This window comes from Haematobia irritans, chromosome 1 (genome assembly GCF_050003625.1).
Source record: "Haematobia irritans isolate KBUSLIRL chromosome 1, ASM5000362v1, whole genome shotgun sequence".
NCBI classification, from domain to species: domain Eukaryota; kingdom Metazoa; phylum Arthropoda; class Insecta; order Diptera; family Muscidae; genus Haematobia; species Haematobia irritans.
Window position 1 is genome coordinate 49133971 of NC_134397.1, and position 18190 is coordinate 49152160.

The window sequence follows — 18190 nt, forward strand, 5'->3', positions numbered from 1 at the left end:
TGCATATTATTTTTATATAGCACCAACCTTCGTGTCAAATTTGACGTCTGTAAGGCAATTAGTTTGTGAGATAGAGCGTTGGTTCACACCAACTTTTGTTATTGTGAAAAAATGGAAAAAAGGAATTTCGTGTTTTGATAAAATACTGTTTTCTGAAGTGAAAAAATACGGTGGAAGCAAAAACTTGGCTTGATAATGAGTTTCCGGACTCTGCCCCAGGGAAATCAACAATAATTGATTGGTATGCAAAATTCAAGCGTGGTGAAATTAGCACGGAGGACGGTGAACGCAGTGGACGTCCGAAAGAGGTGGTTATCGACGAAAACATAAAAAAATCCACAAAATGATTTTGAATGACCGTAAAATGAAGTTGATCGAGATAGCAGAGGCCTTCATCAATATTTAGATATGCGAAAGCTCTGTGCAAAATGGGTGCCGCGCGAGCTCACATTTGAACAAAAACAACAACGTGTTGATGATTCTGAGCGGTGTTTGCAGCTGTTAACTCGTAATACACCCGAGTTTTTCCGTCGATGTGACAATGGATTAAACATGGCACCATCACTACACTCCTGAGTCCAATCGACAGTCGGCTGAGTGGACAGCGACCGGTGAACCGTCTCCGAAGCGTGGAAAGACACAAAAGTCCGCTGGCCTCTGTTTTTTGGAATGCGCATGGAATAGTTTTTATCGATTATCTTGAGAAGGGAAAAACCATCAACAGTGACTATTATATGGCGTTATTGGAGCGTTTGAAGGTCGAAATCGCGGCAAAACGGCCCCATATGAAGAAGAAAAAAGTGTTGTTCCACCAAGACAACGCACCGTGCTACAAGTCATTGAGAATGATGGCAAAAATTCATGAATTGGGCTTCGAATTGCTTCCCCACCCACCGTATTCTCCAGATCTGGCCCCCAGCGACTTTTTCTTGTTCTCAGACCTCAAAAGGATGTTCGCAGGGAAAAATTTGGCTGCAATGAAGAGGTGATCGCCGAAACTGAGGCCTATTTTGAGGCAAAACCGAAGGAGTACTACCAAAATGGTATCAAAAAATTGGAAGGTCGTTATAATCATTGTATCGCTCTTGAAGGGAACTATGTTGAATAATATAAACGAATTTGGAGAAAAAATGTGTTTTTCTTTGTTAGACCGTGGACTTATCAGCCAACCTGTTATATGGTCTCTAACAACCACGTATTGGTCCATATCGGTACATAATTATATATAGTATTACCACAACCCAAGTAATTCGATTGTGGATGACAGTCTTACCCTCCCTCCATTGTACATAAGATTCGGCCTGGCCGAACTTACGGCCGTATAAACTAGTTTGAATAATAAAGTCGCATTTTTGACTATTGTAAAGGTCCAATTCGAGCTTGATACTGGATACTCATTGTTTCCTTGAATCAGTACCATAACTAACTTTTGTTTATTCGGCATTTTCTGGAACCCCTTTGTAAAGGGTGCTTTTTTACCTATTACCTTTTTGGTAACTCTAGTTTAAACAGCAGACACACGTTTCGTATTTTGTTTCGCTGTCAAACTTCTTCAGAGCTTCCAAAAAAGTACAACTTGAATCATCTCCAATGAATTTTACATGGGCTTGTCATAGGACGGAAGTACTCCATTTTTGATCCTTTGGATTGCTTTAAAAGTTGTGCCTTGGAAGTTCATTTGGATGAAGAAATTAAAAAAATATATATTTTTATTGTTTTAATATTATACATCTTCTTTTGTATAAATATATTATTTCCATTAAAAATCATCAAACAATTAAAAATTATCATAATTTGCAACACCTTCTCAAAAGATGAAGGTGTTGCAAATGGATGTGAAAAAGTCAAACGGCACAGGTTCAAATTTGAGCGGGGATGATTTTTTTATTATAATTTTTTGATTGATTTTCTATTCTTTTTTGCGAAATTTAATTGCCCAAAACTTTAATTTTCATTTAAAAGAGGCCAAATCCATACTTTCTGGGACTTGTCCAAAAGGACTGCATCGGAAGTGAAAAAAATGGATAGGGCATCCCAGGATGAGCTTTAAAAGAAATTTTTGTGGACTTGTGCAAATTGACCGCATCGGAAGTGCAAAAAACTTGATGGGCAATTTCCAATTTTTTTTTGCTGGGTATATCTAGGTTTTCAAAAATTTACTTTATTTATTTATTTACTTTAGAAAGAAAAATTTCAATTATAAATGTTCCCTCTTTCATCAAATATCTCGAAATAGACATTGTGACAACAAATTCTATATCGATATTTTCCATATCGCCTTTAGGGAAATTTTAGAAAATGAAAATAATTAAGAAAACACCTTAATTGTGACTATCAAATTAAATATGTTTTGTGATAAAAATCATGGTGACAACAATAAGAATTACCTGTGATGGTGTATTCATACAATCCAATTCATTTTTAACGCCGTCATCATCGGCTTCACTAACTACACAAACATCGATAGCAACAACGCCAACATCACTGGAATCTCTTGCTACCGCATCAACAACTACAACATTAGATACAACAAAGTCAATCGATAACACTACATCACTAGAGATCAGCGATAAAGATCGTTCGGAAAGTGGTACCTTAGATTATGATGTAAAATGCAAGAGTGAAAGACCGAAAGTGCGTATAAACGAAATAAATGCGATTGATAAATTAGATACAACAAAATCATCGTCAGGATCTTCAACGGCTTCTTCGGTTATAGCATTATCGAATTCACGTAATACCAATGGCAATACCAGTAATCGGCAAAAACGTCCACGGACCCCTAAAAGTGATAATCGACGACGTTACTATTTCGGCAGTAATAAAGTGTATTGGTGTAAACAGGCTCTTTTGAGTTCGGTGCCACCATTAAATCCCCAGATTGAGAACGATTTAATTATACCCAAAAATCGTGTAAGTCTTACACGTAGTTCCAGTTCTGTGACAGAGAAGGAATTACAACAGAACAAGAGTGGCGCAAATGATAAATATGGTGGAAATGTACGATCCCACAGACTATTATCGGCCACCAATAGTTTAAATGCTGTCGTAAGCAATAATCAAATTTCAAAATTCAATTTTAAAGAGTTCTATACAATTACCAATAAACTAAATAATCCCGCCATATTAAACAACCAAATACCCGGTAATAATAGTAAGGCCAAGACCAATGATAAACGTAATACCAAATATGTGGCAACACCGAAAACCATATCAGGAGCTACATCAATATTTTTAGTTAATGGTGGAGAAGGTTTCAGCATTAGTTCCTCGGCCTATAATAACAAAAATTCTACAGCAGATACTAGACTTTTAAGTTTTCTAAGGTCTGCCAGAAAACTATATCGTAACAGTATTCGTTTGAGTCAACAACCTCCCCAACAACAGGTGGCAAGTACGAAAACCAAACAAAATGAAAATAATTCGACCTCTGTTGTTAGGAAATCCCAGGGGGCATTTGAACATCATGGTTTCAAAACTGGAGATTCTATGTCACCTTTGAAAAGGGACAATCTAAGGCAGTCATATATCTATAGTATAAAGAACTTCGCAAATGATGAAAATAATGAACAAAGAACACCAGTAGCTGAAGAATGGTTTGGTTAGTATGAACAATTATTTTTAAATATTCATATTATAATAAAATATTAAGTTTTACGTGTGACAATTGAATAGAAACTTAGCTAAAACGTGTCTTTTTTACCTATACGTGATCTCATTAGAACTTCTAATTAATTTCTTTTCATATACCTTAGAATTTAAACTAAAGTTTAGTTTAAACTGAACTTTCATACAATAGCAGACGTTATATTTTAATCCTTCTTAGGAAAAATTTTTTAATAACCACCTATTTTTAAAGACGAGTCAATTACATTATTATATGCTATTATAATTCCATAAGTGAAGAAATCTAAATATTATTCCATATACGCTGACCAAAATGAGCAGGTAAGATACCCATTTATTTTGAGAACCGACAAAATTCCCCACAAAAATCCCCAATACATTTTCGACAAGTTTTTATAAAAAAATAAACATAATTTAATAGGCTCTGCTGTAGAAAATCATTAAAAACACGGTGTTACAGTCCAAAAAAACCTGGGACCGGATATTATTTTTCTTGTAGGTCTTGTCGAGTTAAAGAAGAATCCAATAGTGAAATATGCCGGACACCCAAAAATCGGGATTTACGGTTAAAAAACCGGTTTTTGTACCTTTGCGCACTTATAAGCCTGTAATTTTGTTGATAAAGATCCTATTTTCAATTTATTACTAGATTTGGAAAGAAGAAACTGAGATCTTCGAATGATATATAATTCGCAAATTATTGCTTGTCTCTCAAACGATGGTTTGTTGTACAAACGTAAGATGGCTAGTAATCATTTTTAACTGTATATGTTAAATTGGATTGAGCTATTTGTAAATTTTTGAGTTAGAGGTACTTAAGTGCTATGACCTACCGTAAATCCGGATTTTTGGGTGTCCGGCATATTTCACTATTGGATTCTTCTTTAACTCGACAAGACCTACCAGAAAAATAATATCCGGTCCCAGGTTCTTCTACTTTATTCAATTTTGTAGCACCGTGAAATTTAAAAATTTTAAATAAAGTATATATAAAATGTTTGTCGTGCCACCTTGCTAGCTGTAATAAGATCTAGATCAGTGTTGTTACTTTTCTGGCTTTTGTGCCCAAATTAGGACGCTTTCATCCCCAAAAAAATTCCCAATTTAAATTAAAGTTCCTCACAAAACTCCCCAATACATTTTTGACAAGCTTTTATAAAAAAAGTTTGTGCTGTAGAAAATAAGTAAAATTTTTAAAAATTAAATTAAAAAAAAATTAAATTTTTGTCATAACAGCTTGCTAGATGATTCGGTTTTGCTTCTAGCAAGCTCGAGAAATGAAAATGGGAGTTCGGTCACTATACAGCAAAAAAAGGCACAACTTTAAAAGCACCTCCAGAAGATGCACTCCCAATGATGTTCTTATTTTAACTTCCCAGGAAGTTCTTTTAATTATATTTTTTTTATAACATGTTTTTCTTCATACTTTTAATGGGTAATTTTAACTTTTTCTGTTTTAAAAAGGTTGCAAACAGAGTAACAATTCATAAAATGGTACAAATCGTTTAAATTTTGTCGAAAAAAATGCTAAATCCAATCTGAAAAAATTGTGAATATTTGAAAATTTTTGACTTCAAACGTTTCCGACAAACGTTAGAATCCATTAAAAATTATAAAATATTATAAAAACTATGTATTTCCGACAAGCGTTAGAATCCATTAAAAATTATAAAAAATTATAAAAATTATGTATTTGACAGAATATCACAGAATTTTTGTAATTTACATCCAAAACATTGAATTCGGATCACACCTTAAGAAGTGATGCAAATTCAGTCCAACGGCTGTTGAAATGGAGGACTTCCGTCCTATGACAAGCCCTTGTTAAATTCATCGCTTCTGCGTCAATTTTGCACCACTTCCGGATCCAAAAAGAACATTTTCATTACTTTTTGGCGACGCTTTTTTTGCTGGGCATGTATTTATGACAAGGTAACAATCATAATTTCTATATTTAAGGAAGGGTGTGAAGATAAATTCGCGAGTTAAATTCGTGGTTTGTGTCTCTGCTAAGTAAAATTCAAATTTGTGGGACAAATTTAACTTGTGGAACGCATTCCAAAAAAAAAATAGTTTTTCTTAAAAAGAGGCAACTGTGTGGTGGAAAACCTGCCAAACACCGTCAGTTATTTTATGTGTAGTCATACTATGTATGCATTGGAGGTTTTATATCGTGGAAAAATTGATCCCTAGAGATAACCGCTAATAACTCTAAAGTCGTATAAAAATGACAATATATCCTGAAGTAATGAAGTAAAAAAATAAAAACATCTATGGGATACCAACATAAGATTCTTAAATAACTTCAAAAATCTCTTGTATAGTATTTGAGATATAGTGTCATCACATATAGGCTATATATAGCCCCGATATTGGATCGCCTAAGGGACCTTTTGAGAGGAATTGACCAGACCCTAGTCGAACTTACGGCCGTATTTACTGGTTTCAATACAGGTAACCCATTGTTTTTAAAGGTCCGGTAATGCTGCGAGTAGTAGGATTTGCATTTTTTTGGTAATGATAAAGACATGCAGTTACCCAAATTTTGCTGGATAAGCGTGCCGGAACAACCACTATATCTTATTCTAACCTACACTGAAAAAAAGTTTTTTCTGAGGAAAGCAATTTTAGACAAATTAACGCTAAAAATTTCCTTATAAGGAAATAAAAAGATTAGACACAATCTTGGCAAAGCTTCCCAGCAAAAAAACTTGATGAATTTTCATCGCAATTGTAAAGGAGAATTGTCAGAGGCAGCGCTTGCCAAAGCGAGGAATTAATTTGTGAATTTATAAAGAAATGTCTCGCGAAAATGCGGGCTGCCACTTTAACCTAACCTAACCTACAACGAGTTTGAAACTAACATACTTTTGTGCTGTTTTGTAAACGACATAGTATGAATTTTCATCTCAATTGTAAAGGAGAATTGTCAGAGGCAGCGCTTGCCAAAGCGAGGAATTAATTTGTGAATTTATAAAGAAATGTCTCGCGAAAATGCGGGCTGCCACTTTAACCTAACCTAACCTACAACGAGTTAGAAACTAACATACTTTTGTGCTGTTTTATAAACGACATAGTATGCAGTAAATCGTATGTCCTTAACTTTCTTGTTTCCGAATCAGCATGAATTAAATATCGACGATTTTTTTCTTCCTTCTTTTGTAAGCAAAAAAGTAGCTTAGCGCATACAGTATTTAAGGAAATTTTTTACTGTTTCTAGATTTCTTAAAATTTTTTGCTGGGAATTGTCACCAAATCGAGTTAATTTTCTCTTTAAAGTGGCAGCCCGATTAAGTTCCGCGCTCACTTAGACTATTCAGTCCATTGTGATAAAGAATCTTTTTTATAATAAAGGGAAATTTAAAATTTGGTTCCGGGGGGAAGTATTTTTTCTTTGGATGTACCGTGAAAATATCCTGCAAAGCGATTGGACATTTTCAATCTCTGGTCAAAATGTGAACGAATACAATTTTTTTTAATTGATGATTTTGTTCATAAACCGTATTGAACGCGACTCATCCTCTTAATACGCGCAAATCCCATTAAAAATTGAATAGGCAAACAACACCATGGGAATGACAAAATTTATTTTACACAACCAGGTGTAGAAAAAAAAAACTCGACATGTGCATGGTTAGAGTAACATAGCTGCTCAAAACGTTTAGGCCAATCATCAGTATTCGATTAGCACATAAAATAAGCAATGATTTTCTGTTTTATTATCTGTTGCCTGTGAAACACCTCGACGCGACTATGCAATCCAATTTCGGCAGAAGGGGAAATCCACATTACAATACAATTCCATGAGTTTAAATTTACGCTAGTACGCCTAGTCTCTCCATACAGACACACGGTGTATAGTCCCTAACCTCATGGCGATGTTGTTTGCATTTGCAATAATCAAATCAAATAATAAAAAATTACACAAATGCTATCGCGCGCTAACAATTTGCCTAATGTTATAACTAGCTGTCTGTTTTGAGTTGAATTTCAAATTTTATTGCCTTTACTTCAACGAGATAGTGAGAGTGAATATTTAAATTATTTACAAAGTGATTGTATGGACGCCGCATATGTATTGTGCTGCTTTTTTACATTATAATGCGTGATATCAGGGCCACATTGTAACAAAAGAAAAAAGAACTATCCCATCCAATGGGCTATTCTATTTGGGATTTTATATTTTTGCATTGATAAACCAAATTAAAGAGATCTAAGTTAATTTGTTGCAATCTCCACCCATCATTGTGGGAGTGGAGTTTTTATAGATTCAAAACAAAGTTTGCCTTGGATTGAAAGATTTGGCCTTCGTGTAAAGATATTTGAAATTGAGTTGAATTCAGATACACGTTTCATATTAATAAGGATGAGACCTACAGTGCTGCAATGATAATCATCTTTGCCTTGCATAAAACTGATAATGAGCTCTAACCGTAAAATATGTAAGGGAAAATAAATCCGTATATGAAAATTCGTTTCAGTTTCAGTCCCATATGTGAAAAATTAGTTATATATTAATACAATTTTTTTGCGAAACACAGAGAAATGTGTCCAATGCGGCCAAATGGAAAAAGATGGGGGGTCCAGATTTGTATGTGAAAGATAGATCTTTTAGTGGTCTTTCCCGATATAGCGAAATGTGTTTGCACGGACGAAAAAGACTGTCTTTTTATATGTTTGGGTATAAAAATTATATGTTTGGAACTCAAATTTTTTAACACAATATTTTTAAGTGCAAGCATATAATGTTCATAAACTAGCATAATATGTTTGGGACACATATGTTAATATGTTAGAACATATTATGTTTGGGACATAAAATGTTTGTAAATATAATATGCTTGGATGCAAACATATATTAATTTAGAAATATCCTATAAACATATATGTGTTTAGAAAGAGAGACCTAGAGAGTATGCTGCAAATAAAAGAATGGAAGTAACCAATTGGCGCCTTAAAAATATTTATGCACAAGGAAAATTTCATTAAAATTTTTTTCTACCAATGTATGCCTAAGGTGAAACATAATATGTTTGAACAATGCAAACAATATTTTGTTTGGACCAATCCTGAAAATATATATGTTAGAAGCCAAGTGTATTTGGGGCATATGTTACAGAACCGATTTTTTTGTTTAGGGTATGGGAGTCTTAATATATGGCCTGGAAAAAGTGGAGGCACTGCTCTTCGAGAGAAATGTGACCACTGTGGCCAAATGGAAAAATGTGGGTTTCCAGATTTTTATGTGAAAGTTATCTATCCGATGGTAAAAACGGATATTGTGAAATGTGTTTGGTAGTCCCAATATATGGCCTGGAAAAAGTGGAGACACTATTCAATTAAAACAAGTTTTAATTAACCCTCTAATGCCCAAGGAATAATAAGGAAGCTTTTAGTAAAACACACCTTAAGACAACAAAAATGGGCAAAATAAAAAGAAAAATTATTTGTAACTATTCAAGAGGCTTTGCAGCATATGCTGAATTTTACCGTTTAAAATTTTCTTGCTTAGTTCTCTTGCTTTTGTGTCGTTAACATTGAACATTTAATAAGCTGGCAAAAAAATTGGGGCATTAGAGGGTTAAAATGTTGAGAGCACAAATTGAAAATGCGGGATTTTATCAAATGTTTAAGAATTAAAAAAAAATTGTACCAGACTTGTCAAACGGAATATTGTCCATTAGAGGTGTGCACGTGACACGAAATTATCGTGACTCACGAACATTTTCGTGATTCGTGCGTGAGTCGTGAGTCACGCTCATGAAAACAGCGTGAGTGTGCGTGAGCGTGATTAACAAACCAAAATGTCGTGCGTGAGCGTGAGTCACGAAAATAATATCTTCCTGAGTGTGCGTGAGTAACGAATTACACTCACGAAAATATTCCTGCTCACCAACATAAAACCCTTAAGAGTTAAATTCAATTACAATTTTAGTGACACCTGGGATGTTAAGAGTTTAATAATACTCTCGATTTTAATAATGCTCATGTTTTCCGACACTTCGGTAAGGTAAATTAATCATAAAATTATTCGTGAGTCACGATATTTTTCGTGAATCACGATATTTTTCGTGAATAACGATATTTTTCGTGTGTCACGGTATTTTTCGTGATTCACGACGTTTTCGTGCGTGAGTGTGCGTGAGTACCAATTTTCTTTTCGTGAGTGTGCGTGAGCGTGAGTCCTACCAAAAAATATCGTGCGTGAGTGTGCGTGAATATGATTTTTCAGTCGTGAGTGTGCGTGAGCGTGAGTAAACTATTACTCACGTGCACACCTCTATTGTCCATCGCTAGACACTATTTTTTCCTCCCATTTCTCTGGCAACACAGTGGTGAACTTCTCCCTTATCACTGAGCGCCGCCCGATATCATGTCTAGATCTTAACTGTGTTTCACATAGAGAGTAAGAATTAAGAAAATGGTACAAATTATACAAATGATAAATCCATTCTAGAAATATTGCAAATTTTTAAAAATAGTTGAGGTCAAACATTTCAAACAAAATATAAATAAAATAAAGAAAAATTATTTATTTGCCAAAATATCAAACAAATTTTTAATTCACATCCAAAACACTGAGTTTAGAAGTAATGCAAATTCAGTGCAACGGCTGTGTACATTCGTCCTATGACAAGCCCATGTTAAAGTCATGGCTTCTGCTCCAATTTTGCACCTCTTCCGGATCAAAAAAAAAAAAAAAAAAACATTTTCACTAATTTTTTGGTGACGCTTTTGCTGGGATATAAAACGTGTTCGTAATTGCTTGTTGACTTTTATATTTTGTTTATAAATAAATATGCGAAGTATAACATTCAAATAAATTATAAACATATTGTTTTATTTGTAATGCAACACAAGTATGTTTATTGCATTTTGCGGTAAGTAAAAATGGAAGTAACCAATAGGCGCCTTAAAAATATAGTTGTTAACACCACGTACCAAATTTCAACCGTATCGGATGAAATTTCTTCCCTAAGAGGCTCCGCAAACCAAATCCCTGAGGGTCGGCTTATATGATCAGATATGGCCCATTTGCAATACCATACGACCTACATCAATAACAACCCAGCAAAAAATTTGGAAGTTCTTTTAAAGGCACAACTTTAAAAGCACTTGCAAAACTGTTGTCCTAAAGATGTTCTTTATTTTAACTGCACAGGAGGTTCATTTGAGTCAATTTTTTATAACTCGCTTTTTTCATATTTTTAATGGGAAATTTATTTTTTTTTTGTTTTAAATAGGTTAAAAACAAATTAAGAATTAATAAAATGATACAAATTTTTTAAATTTTGCCGCAAAAAAATATTAAATTCATTCTAGAAATCTTGCGAGTTTTTGATAATATTTGATGCCATACGAGACAAGCGTTAGAATGCATTAAAAATTATATAAAAAAATTTAAATTTATTTATTTGTCAAAATATCACATATTTTCTTAATCCATATCCAAAACACTGAATTCGCATCACCCCTTAAGAAGTGATGCAAATTCAATGCAACGGCTACTGAAATGGTGGACATCCGTTCTATGACAAGAAATCGCTTCTGCGCCAATTTTGCACCACTTCCGGATCAAAAAGAACATTTTCACTACTTTTTTGGCGATGCTTTGTTTGCTGGGAACTAGTTGTTTCAAGTTGATAGTTTGTTTCGTTCAGAATTTCACAGAAAAAAGGTTAACTGTTTTATAGCAAGACTTCGATTCCTGCTTCGACCGAACACCAAAAAGTTTTTCAGCGGTGGATTATCCCACCTCAGTAATGCTGGTGACATTTCTGAGGGTTTCAAAGCTTCTCGAAGTGATTTCCCTGCAATGCGGAAAGCTGTTCGGACTCGGCTATAAAAAGGAGGTCCCTTGTCATTGAGTTTAACATGGAATCGGGCAGCACTCAATGATAAGAGCGAAGTTTACCAATGTGGTATCACAATGGACTGAATAGTCTAAGTGAGCCTGATACATCGGGCTGCCACATAATCTAACCTATAGCAAGACTTAACTACCTCGTGCGAATATTGAACTAAATTATACCCCACATTTTGAGATTTGCGCAAAGCGTTGTTAAAACCAGGAGAATTTAATGCCCTGGTGTACTTTTTAACTACAACACACTAAAGTAACACCCTCTCATAGAACACCCTCTCATGAACTAAAAGAAAGGAACAAAATCATTGGCGTAAAATCATGACCATTTTACACACACTGTAGTTCATTCTTACTTATTTTTTTGGGAATCATACGAAAATTGTCTTTTTCGTTAGTTCATATTGAATTTATGTGTCAAATTTACGGTCATTGAACTTTATACCCACGTTTAGTTCATGAAATGTTTGAGACTTAACTTACTTAACAAAAGGAAAATTTCATTGATCTGTGGAAAATTTCGAAAATTTAACTACAAACCAATATTTTTTTCAATAAAAATAAGTTAAATTTAGCGTTAGTTTTACTAGGGATATTTTTCTGTGTTAGCGTGATTTCAACGACGACCCAGTATATATACTTTATTATGGGGGTCTTAGAGCAATATTTCAATGTGTTACCAACTTAATCACAAAGTTAATAAACCCCTATGGTGGAGGGTATAAAAAATGCAAATAGGGACTAAGCTTTATTTTGAGAATTTTAAATATATGTATTAAATTTTTGTTTGAAATTAAAAAATATCTTAAACATGGGAGCAAATTGCGTAAAAAAATATTCTATTATCTATCGATGTATAAGTCGTAGTTTGTAAAACCTATTTTCATATTGTATTTATCGTATTTATTGCAATAAAAAAAACTTTTCCATAGTGTTCATACCAACAGAGTGTATTTGCACATTATTTGCATGTATGTACATATATTGCCTGTAAATTAGCTTTGCTGGGATGAGCATTTACTTGGTTGAGTAATCACTGATGAAGTCATTCTTCATCATAGCCCGGCCGCGATCACTAACACTAGCTGAAGCAGAAACAAGTACATAATAAACTTAATTTAATTTCATACAGACGGCATACATTTTTCTCTTAATCACTGACAATTTAATGAATGTACTAAAAAAGGTCTATGCATATATGGCAACAGGCCATGTTAATGAATGATGCACATTTGATATGAATGCTTCTCGGGAACAATTCTTGCCCTTTGTTAAACAAAAAAAAGTTAGTATTTTTTGGTGTGTTTACTCTGGTAGTGGGAGTATTTACAATGATTCATTTGTATTGGCTAGAGTAAATAAATGATGCATCGCAAAAAATGATCATCGGAATTTTGAAATTCTATTTTAGCATGAAGTTTTTTATTTCCATTTTTTAATTAAAAAAATTAAAAAAAAAACTTCGTATAGTCACATTAAGAAAAAAGAAACTGTGGTTCCCATAAAGACTTACTTTAAGATCAATCTTAGATATGAGTATCGGGAAATCTAGCCAATGTCCAGTAGACTTTTCTGTCTACTAACAAATTCCTCGAAAGAAATTGACGAAAAGCGTAAATCCGAAAATAATGTTTCAACAAATTGAGACTAGGTTCATTGGAAAGGGATGAGTTCAACCGCGCACTAGGCTTATATTGTTATCCTTTCTTTTTGACCCCCTTTTTCCTTAAGAAACGAGGGCAAAATATATGTGTCTGTAGGTAGCATATCGAGAAAGGAATGCCAAGGATAAAATTTGTTATTTATCCAACAACAAAATTACATCCAATGAAAACTACACGAAGAACATGTACTTGTACTTGTGATCCTGTAATGCCAAAAAGGTTACGAAGGCAATTTATTAAAACAAATTAATATTGTGTTAATTGATGTTGTGTAAAGTATGGTGCCAAGGCAATGAAAGTGAATCTTATTAAGTAGCGCAGTAACAAGGACGACGATGACACAACGACAATTGCCAAACATCAATGACATCCTTTAACCAATGTTGAACTAATGGTGTTTTCTTTTCTGAAAAAAGTGTTTTGCCTTCATTTTGTCTGTACAGAATGCGCATTTTTAAAATGTTACCAGCAACCTAAAAAAATGCTATCATTTCAGCGGGCAGAAAAGAATTCAAAGAAGGAAACAGGGCAATCGCAGCACTCTCGTTTGTTGGCAGTGCTGAAAATGCCCGTAATTTGCCTCTAATGGTGGCGCTATTTTCACAACAGAATTCGAAGCCTTTTCGCACTTTTGCCTGTTTTTTTAGAAAAGATTCTAAAGAGTACATTTTCCGGGCAAAATGCAAAAAAAGTGTGCATTTTTTACAAGAAAAGAAAACGCCATTAGTTTTGGCACAGTGGGCCTCGTGGTAAAAATTTGTTGAAAAATTATTTTCAAATTTGCGCTTTTCACAAATTCTTTTCTAATGATGACTTTTGTGATTATGAAAGCTGAGCTCAAAGCCCTTTCCAATGAACCCAGTTTTTATACCGCACGCGGCTTGGTTTTTACATAATAAGCTAAATAGTAAACATTCAAATTCGAATTTGAAAAATTAAATTCGCATTTAAAGTGCCGGTTTGTGTCTCGGCTAAGTTTTGTTTTGCTACAAATTTCAAATTCGAATTTATCTTCACACACGCATACGCAGAGAAGGAATATGATAACCTTAAACATGTTTCATGGGTTGCCTTTTATATTTAGGGAGTGTGTAACCCTAGTGTTGCAATCTGCCAAAAGACAGCTCTATCGTAAAGCTAGACATTTTTGAGGTTATACGTACTCGGAACGTTTTCGGCAACCGCCCAAAAATGGAATTAAATCGTGAACAGAGAATGATGCCGACCCATACTAAATTTTTGCCTCCAGCGGCGGCGGCCACTTCTTGACGGCTAAGCCGACATAAATTTGTTTATTCGGCGGCGGACATTTATCCATTATAAAATCAGATTAACAGGTTGGCTGATAAGTCCCCGGTTTGACACATAGATGGCGTCGCTAGTCGTGGCTTGATAATGAGTTTCCGGACTCTGCCCCAGGGAAATCAACAACAATTGATTGGTATGCAAAATTCAAGCGTGGTGAAATGAGCACGGAGGACGGTGAACGCAGTGGACGCCCGAAAGAGGTGGTTACCGACAAAAACATCAAAAAAAAATCCACAAAATGATTTTGAATGACCGTAAAATGAAGTAGATCGAGATAGCAAAGGCCTTAAAGATATCAAAGGAACGTATTGGTCATATCATTCATCAATATTTGGATATGCGGAAGCTCTGGGGCCAAATCACCGCATTCGTCATCGAGTTCTGGGGCCAAATCACCGCATTCGTCATCGAGTTCCGTTCCGTATAGAGAAACATTTCGATCGCATTAAATTTTTGGATCACCGCATTCGATCGTAATTTATTTTGTCTACTACTTTTTTTTTACATTGCTGTAAACATATGGTAATAAGAAATTGAAAGAGTTGAATTTCAAAATAATGTTTTGTTATCAAATTATGTCATTTCTGAGATATTTATATTGTTTTTGTGTGTTAAAATATATGTGTAAAAATATATTATGAATCCAAGTGTTTTTTTTTCCTCGTTTTCGTATTCAGACGATGAGTACAAAGTGGCATTGATAAGGAAAAATATTCGTGACAAAAGCAGTCCTTTAGCATTGCCTGAAGTAGAGTAAGAGTAAATTGTGTTTTTAACATCCATAGATTTAAAAGACGTTTTCATATGTCAAAAGAAGCTTTTAAATATGTTCTTGAAAAAATAAGTTTTTTTGAAGCGGCTACTGAGCATTCCTTTCTTTGATCCGATTCCCTAAATGCAAGTAATATATTTTCTTAAATGTATTTTGCCAAAATGGAATAATAATTACATTTTCACCAACTTTTTTCTTTTTGTTTACCTTTTTTCTGCTCAAAAATCACTACATACTTCGTTTTCGATAGCATGCTACCTATCGTGTTCAACTTCGAGTAGAAACAATTCGATAACGACTGCGGTGATCCGCGTAAACTACATTACGAAGACGAAGTATTCGATTTCGACTGCGGTGATTTGGCCCCTGTTTCGTATAGAGAAACATTTCGATCGCATTAAATTTTTGGATCACCGCATTCGATCGTAATTTATTTTGTCTACTACTTTTTTTTACATTGCTGTAAACATATGGTAATAAGAAATTGAAAGAGAGTAGAATTTAAAAATAATGTTTTGTTATCAAATTATGTTATTTCTGAGATATTTATATTGTTTTTGTGTGTTAAAATATATGTGTAAAAATATATTATGAATCCAAGTGTTTTTTTCTCGTTTTCGGATTCAGACGATGAGTACAAAGTGGCAATTATAAGGAAAAATATTCGTGACAAAAGCAGTCCTTTAGCATTGCCTGAAGTAGAGGAAATTGTGTTTTTAACATCCATAGATTTAAAAGACGTTTTCATATGTCAAAAGAAGCTTTTAAATATGTTCTTGAAAAAATAAGTTTTTTTGAAGCGGCTACTGAGCATTCCTTTCTTTGATCCGATTACCTAAATGCAAGTAATATTATATTTTCTTAAATGTATTTTGCCAAAATGGAATAATAATTACATTTTCACCAAATTTTTTCTTTTTGTTTACCTTTTTTCTGCTCAAAAATCACTACATACTTCGTTTTCGATAGCATGCTACCTATCGTGCTCAACTTCGAGTAGAAACAATTCGATAACGACTGCGGTGATCCGCGTAAACTACATTACGAAGACGAAGTACTCGATTTCGACTGCGGTGATTTGGCCCCTGTACAAAATGGGTGCCGCGCGAGCTCACATTTGACCAAAAACAACAACGTGTTGATGATTCTGAGCGGTGTTTGCAGCTGTTAACTCGTAATACACCCGAGTTTTTCCGTCGATGTGACAATGGATGAAACATGGCTCCATCACTACACTCCTGAGTCCAATCGACAGTCGGCTGAGTGGACAGCGACCGGTGAACCGTCTCCGTACGCTGGCAAAGTAATGGCCTCTATTTTTTTGGGATGCGCATGGAATAGTTTTTATCGATTATCTTGAGAAGGGAAAAACCATCAACATCGACTATTATATGGCGTTATAGGAGCGTTTGAAGGTCGAAATCGCGGCAAAACGGCCCCATATGAAGAAGAAAAAAGTATTGTTCCACCAAGACAACGCACCGTGCCACAAGTCATTGAGAACGATCGCAAAAATTCATGAATTGGGCTTCCAATTGCTTCCCCACCCACCGTATTCTCCAGATCTGGCCCCAAGCGACTATTTCTTTTTCTCAGACCTCAAAAGGATGCTCGCAGGGAAAAAATTTGGCTGCAATGAAGAGGTGATGGCCGAAACTGAGGCCTATTTTGAGGCAAAACCGAAGGAGTACTACCAAAATGGTATCAGAAAATTGGAAGGTCGTTATAATTGTTGTATCGCTCTTGAAGGAAACTATGTTGAATAATAAAAACGAATTTTGACAAAAAAATGTGTTTTTCTTTGTTAGACCGGGGACTTATCAGCCAACCTGTTAGTTGTACAACCAATCTTACAATCAAATTTACATATCATTCACAGAGAATGAAGCCGACCCATTTTTGTCGGCGGCGGCTGACACTAAATTTTTGCCTCCGGCGCCCGCGGCTTGATGGCTAAGCCGATATAAATTTGTCCATTCGGCTGCGGACAACTATCCATTACCAATCTTGCAATCAAATCAACAACCAATCTTGCAATCAAATTTACATTTCATTAAAATTTTCTGAGCTAAATTTTTCCAAAACTATTATAGCAACTTGAAATTGATTGATTGTGGGTGGAAGGTTCGACCTTTTGGCAAAAACTATGACAATTATTAATACATTTTTCTGATTTAAATCGATATTTTTGATTAATTGGCGGCTAAATTTGAGTCGAGTTGAGTCGACATATTCGGCGGCGGCGTCGACTAGCAAAAATTTTCGGCTGCGACTGATATCAGCGGCGCGACTCGCGGGTTCATTCTCTGATCATTCATATCGTTTGACCAAATTTTTGCGAAATTATTGAATGATTGTGGATCGAAAGTTCAATTTTATATAAATTTTTCTGTTTTGAATAAATATTATTGATTAATTGGCCGCTAAATTTGAGTCGAGATGTGTCGAAATATTCGGCGGTGCCGTCGACTGGCAAAAAAGCGTCGGCGGTGCGACTCGGCGTTTTCATTCTCTGATCGTGATCATTTTCACGCGATTATTTTTCACAACTTTCGACGTAGATTAACTCAACAATGTTCATCATCGATGGTATGATGAATTCAACCGAGATCCTAATTCACTCCTAGACAAATTTCGTGAAGGTCATCCAAAATCAGTTCTTGTTCCGGCAGCCGTTGATGCTCTGCGCCAACTATTATTGCAAGATCGTCATGTAGGTCACATGACGATCGTGAGATTGAGACAACCTTAGACATTAGTTGGACCAGCATTTAATATTGCATAAATTTTTACCATAAAAAATTGTTTGCGTTGGATCCCATACAATTTGTCAATCTCTCAAACAAAGGCTGGTGTCGAAAGAAATGCTCCAAAAATACGATAGCGGTGCTTCGAAACACATCTATGACATTGTGACGGGTGATGACTCGCGGAAACAAGACTCTGTCCAAAAAA

The 18190-nt window shown here is 34.8% G+C and overlaps 1 protein-coding gene across 1 annotated transcript in view; it reads left to right on the forward strand.

The window, feature by feature from the left end:
• Csk (C-terminal Src kinase) overlaps positions 1–18190 on the forward strand; it is a 57938-nt gene that overhangs the window by 18913 nt on the left and 20835 nt on the right. The window contains exon 2 of the mRNA XM_075290208.1: positions 2285–3601. Within this exon, the coding sequence (XP_075146323.1) occupies positions 2365–3601 (1237 nt within the window). The 5' untranslated portion in view covers positions 2285–2364. The remainder of the gene's footprint in view (positions 1–2284; positions 3602–18190) is intronic.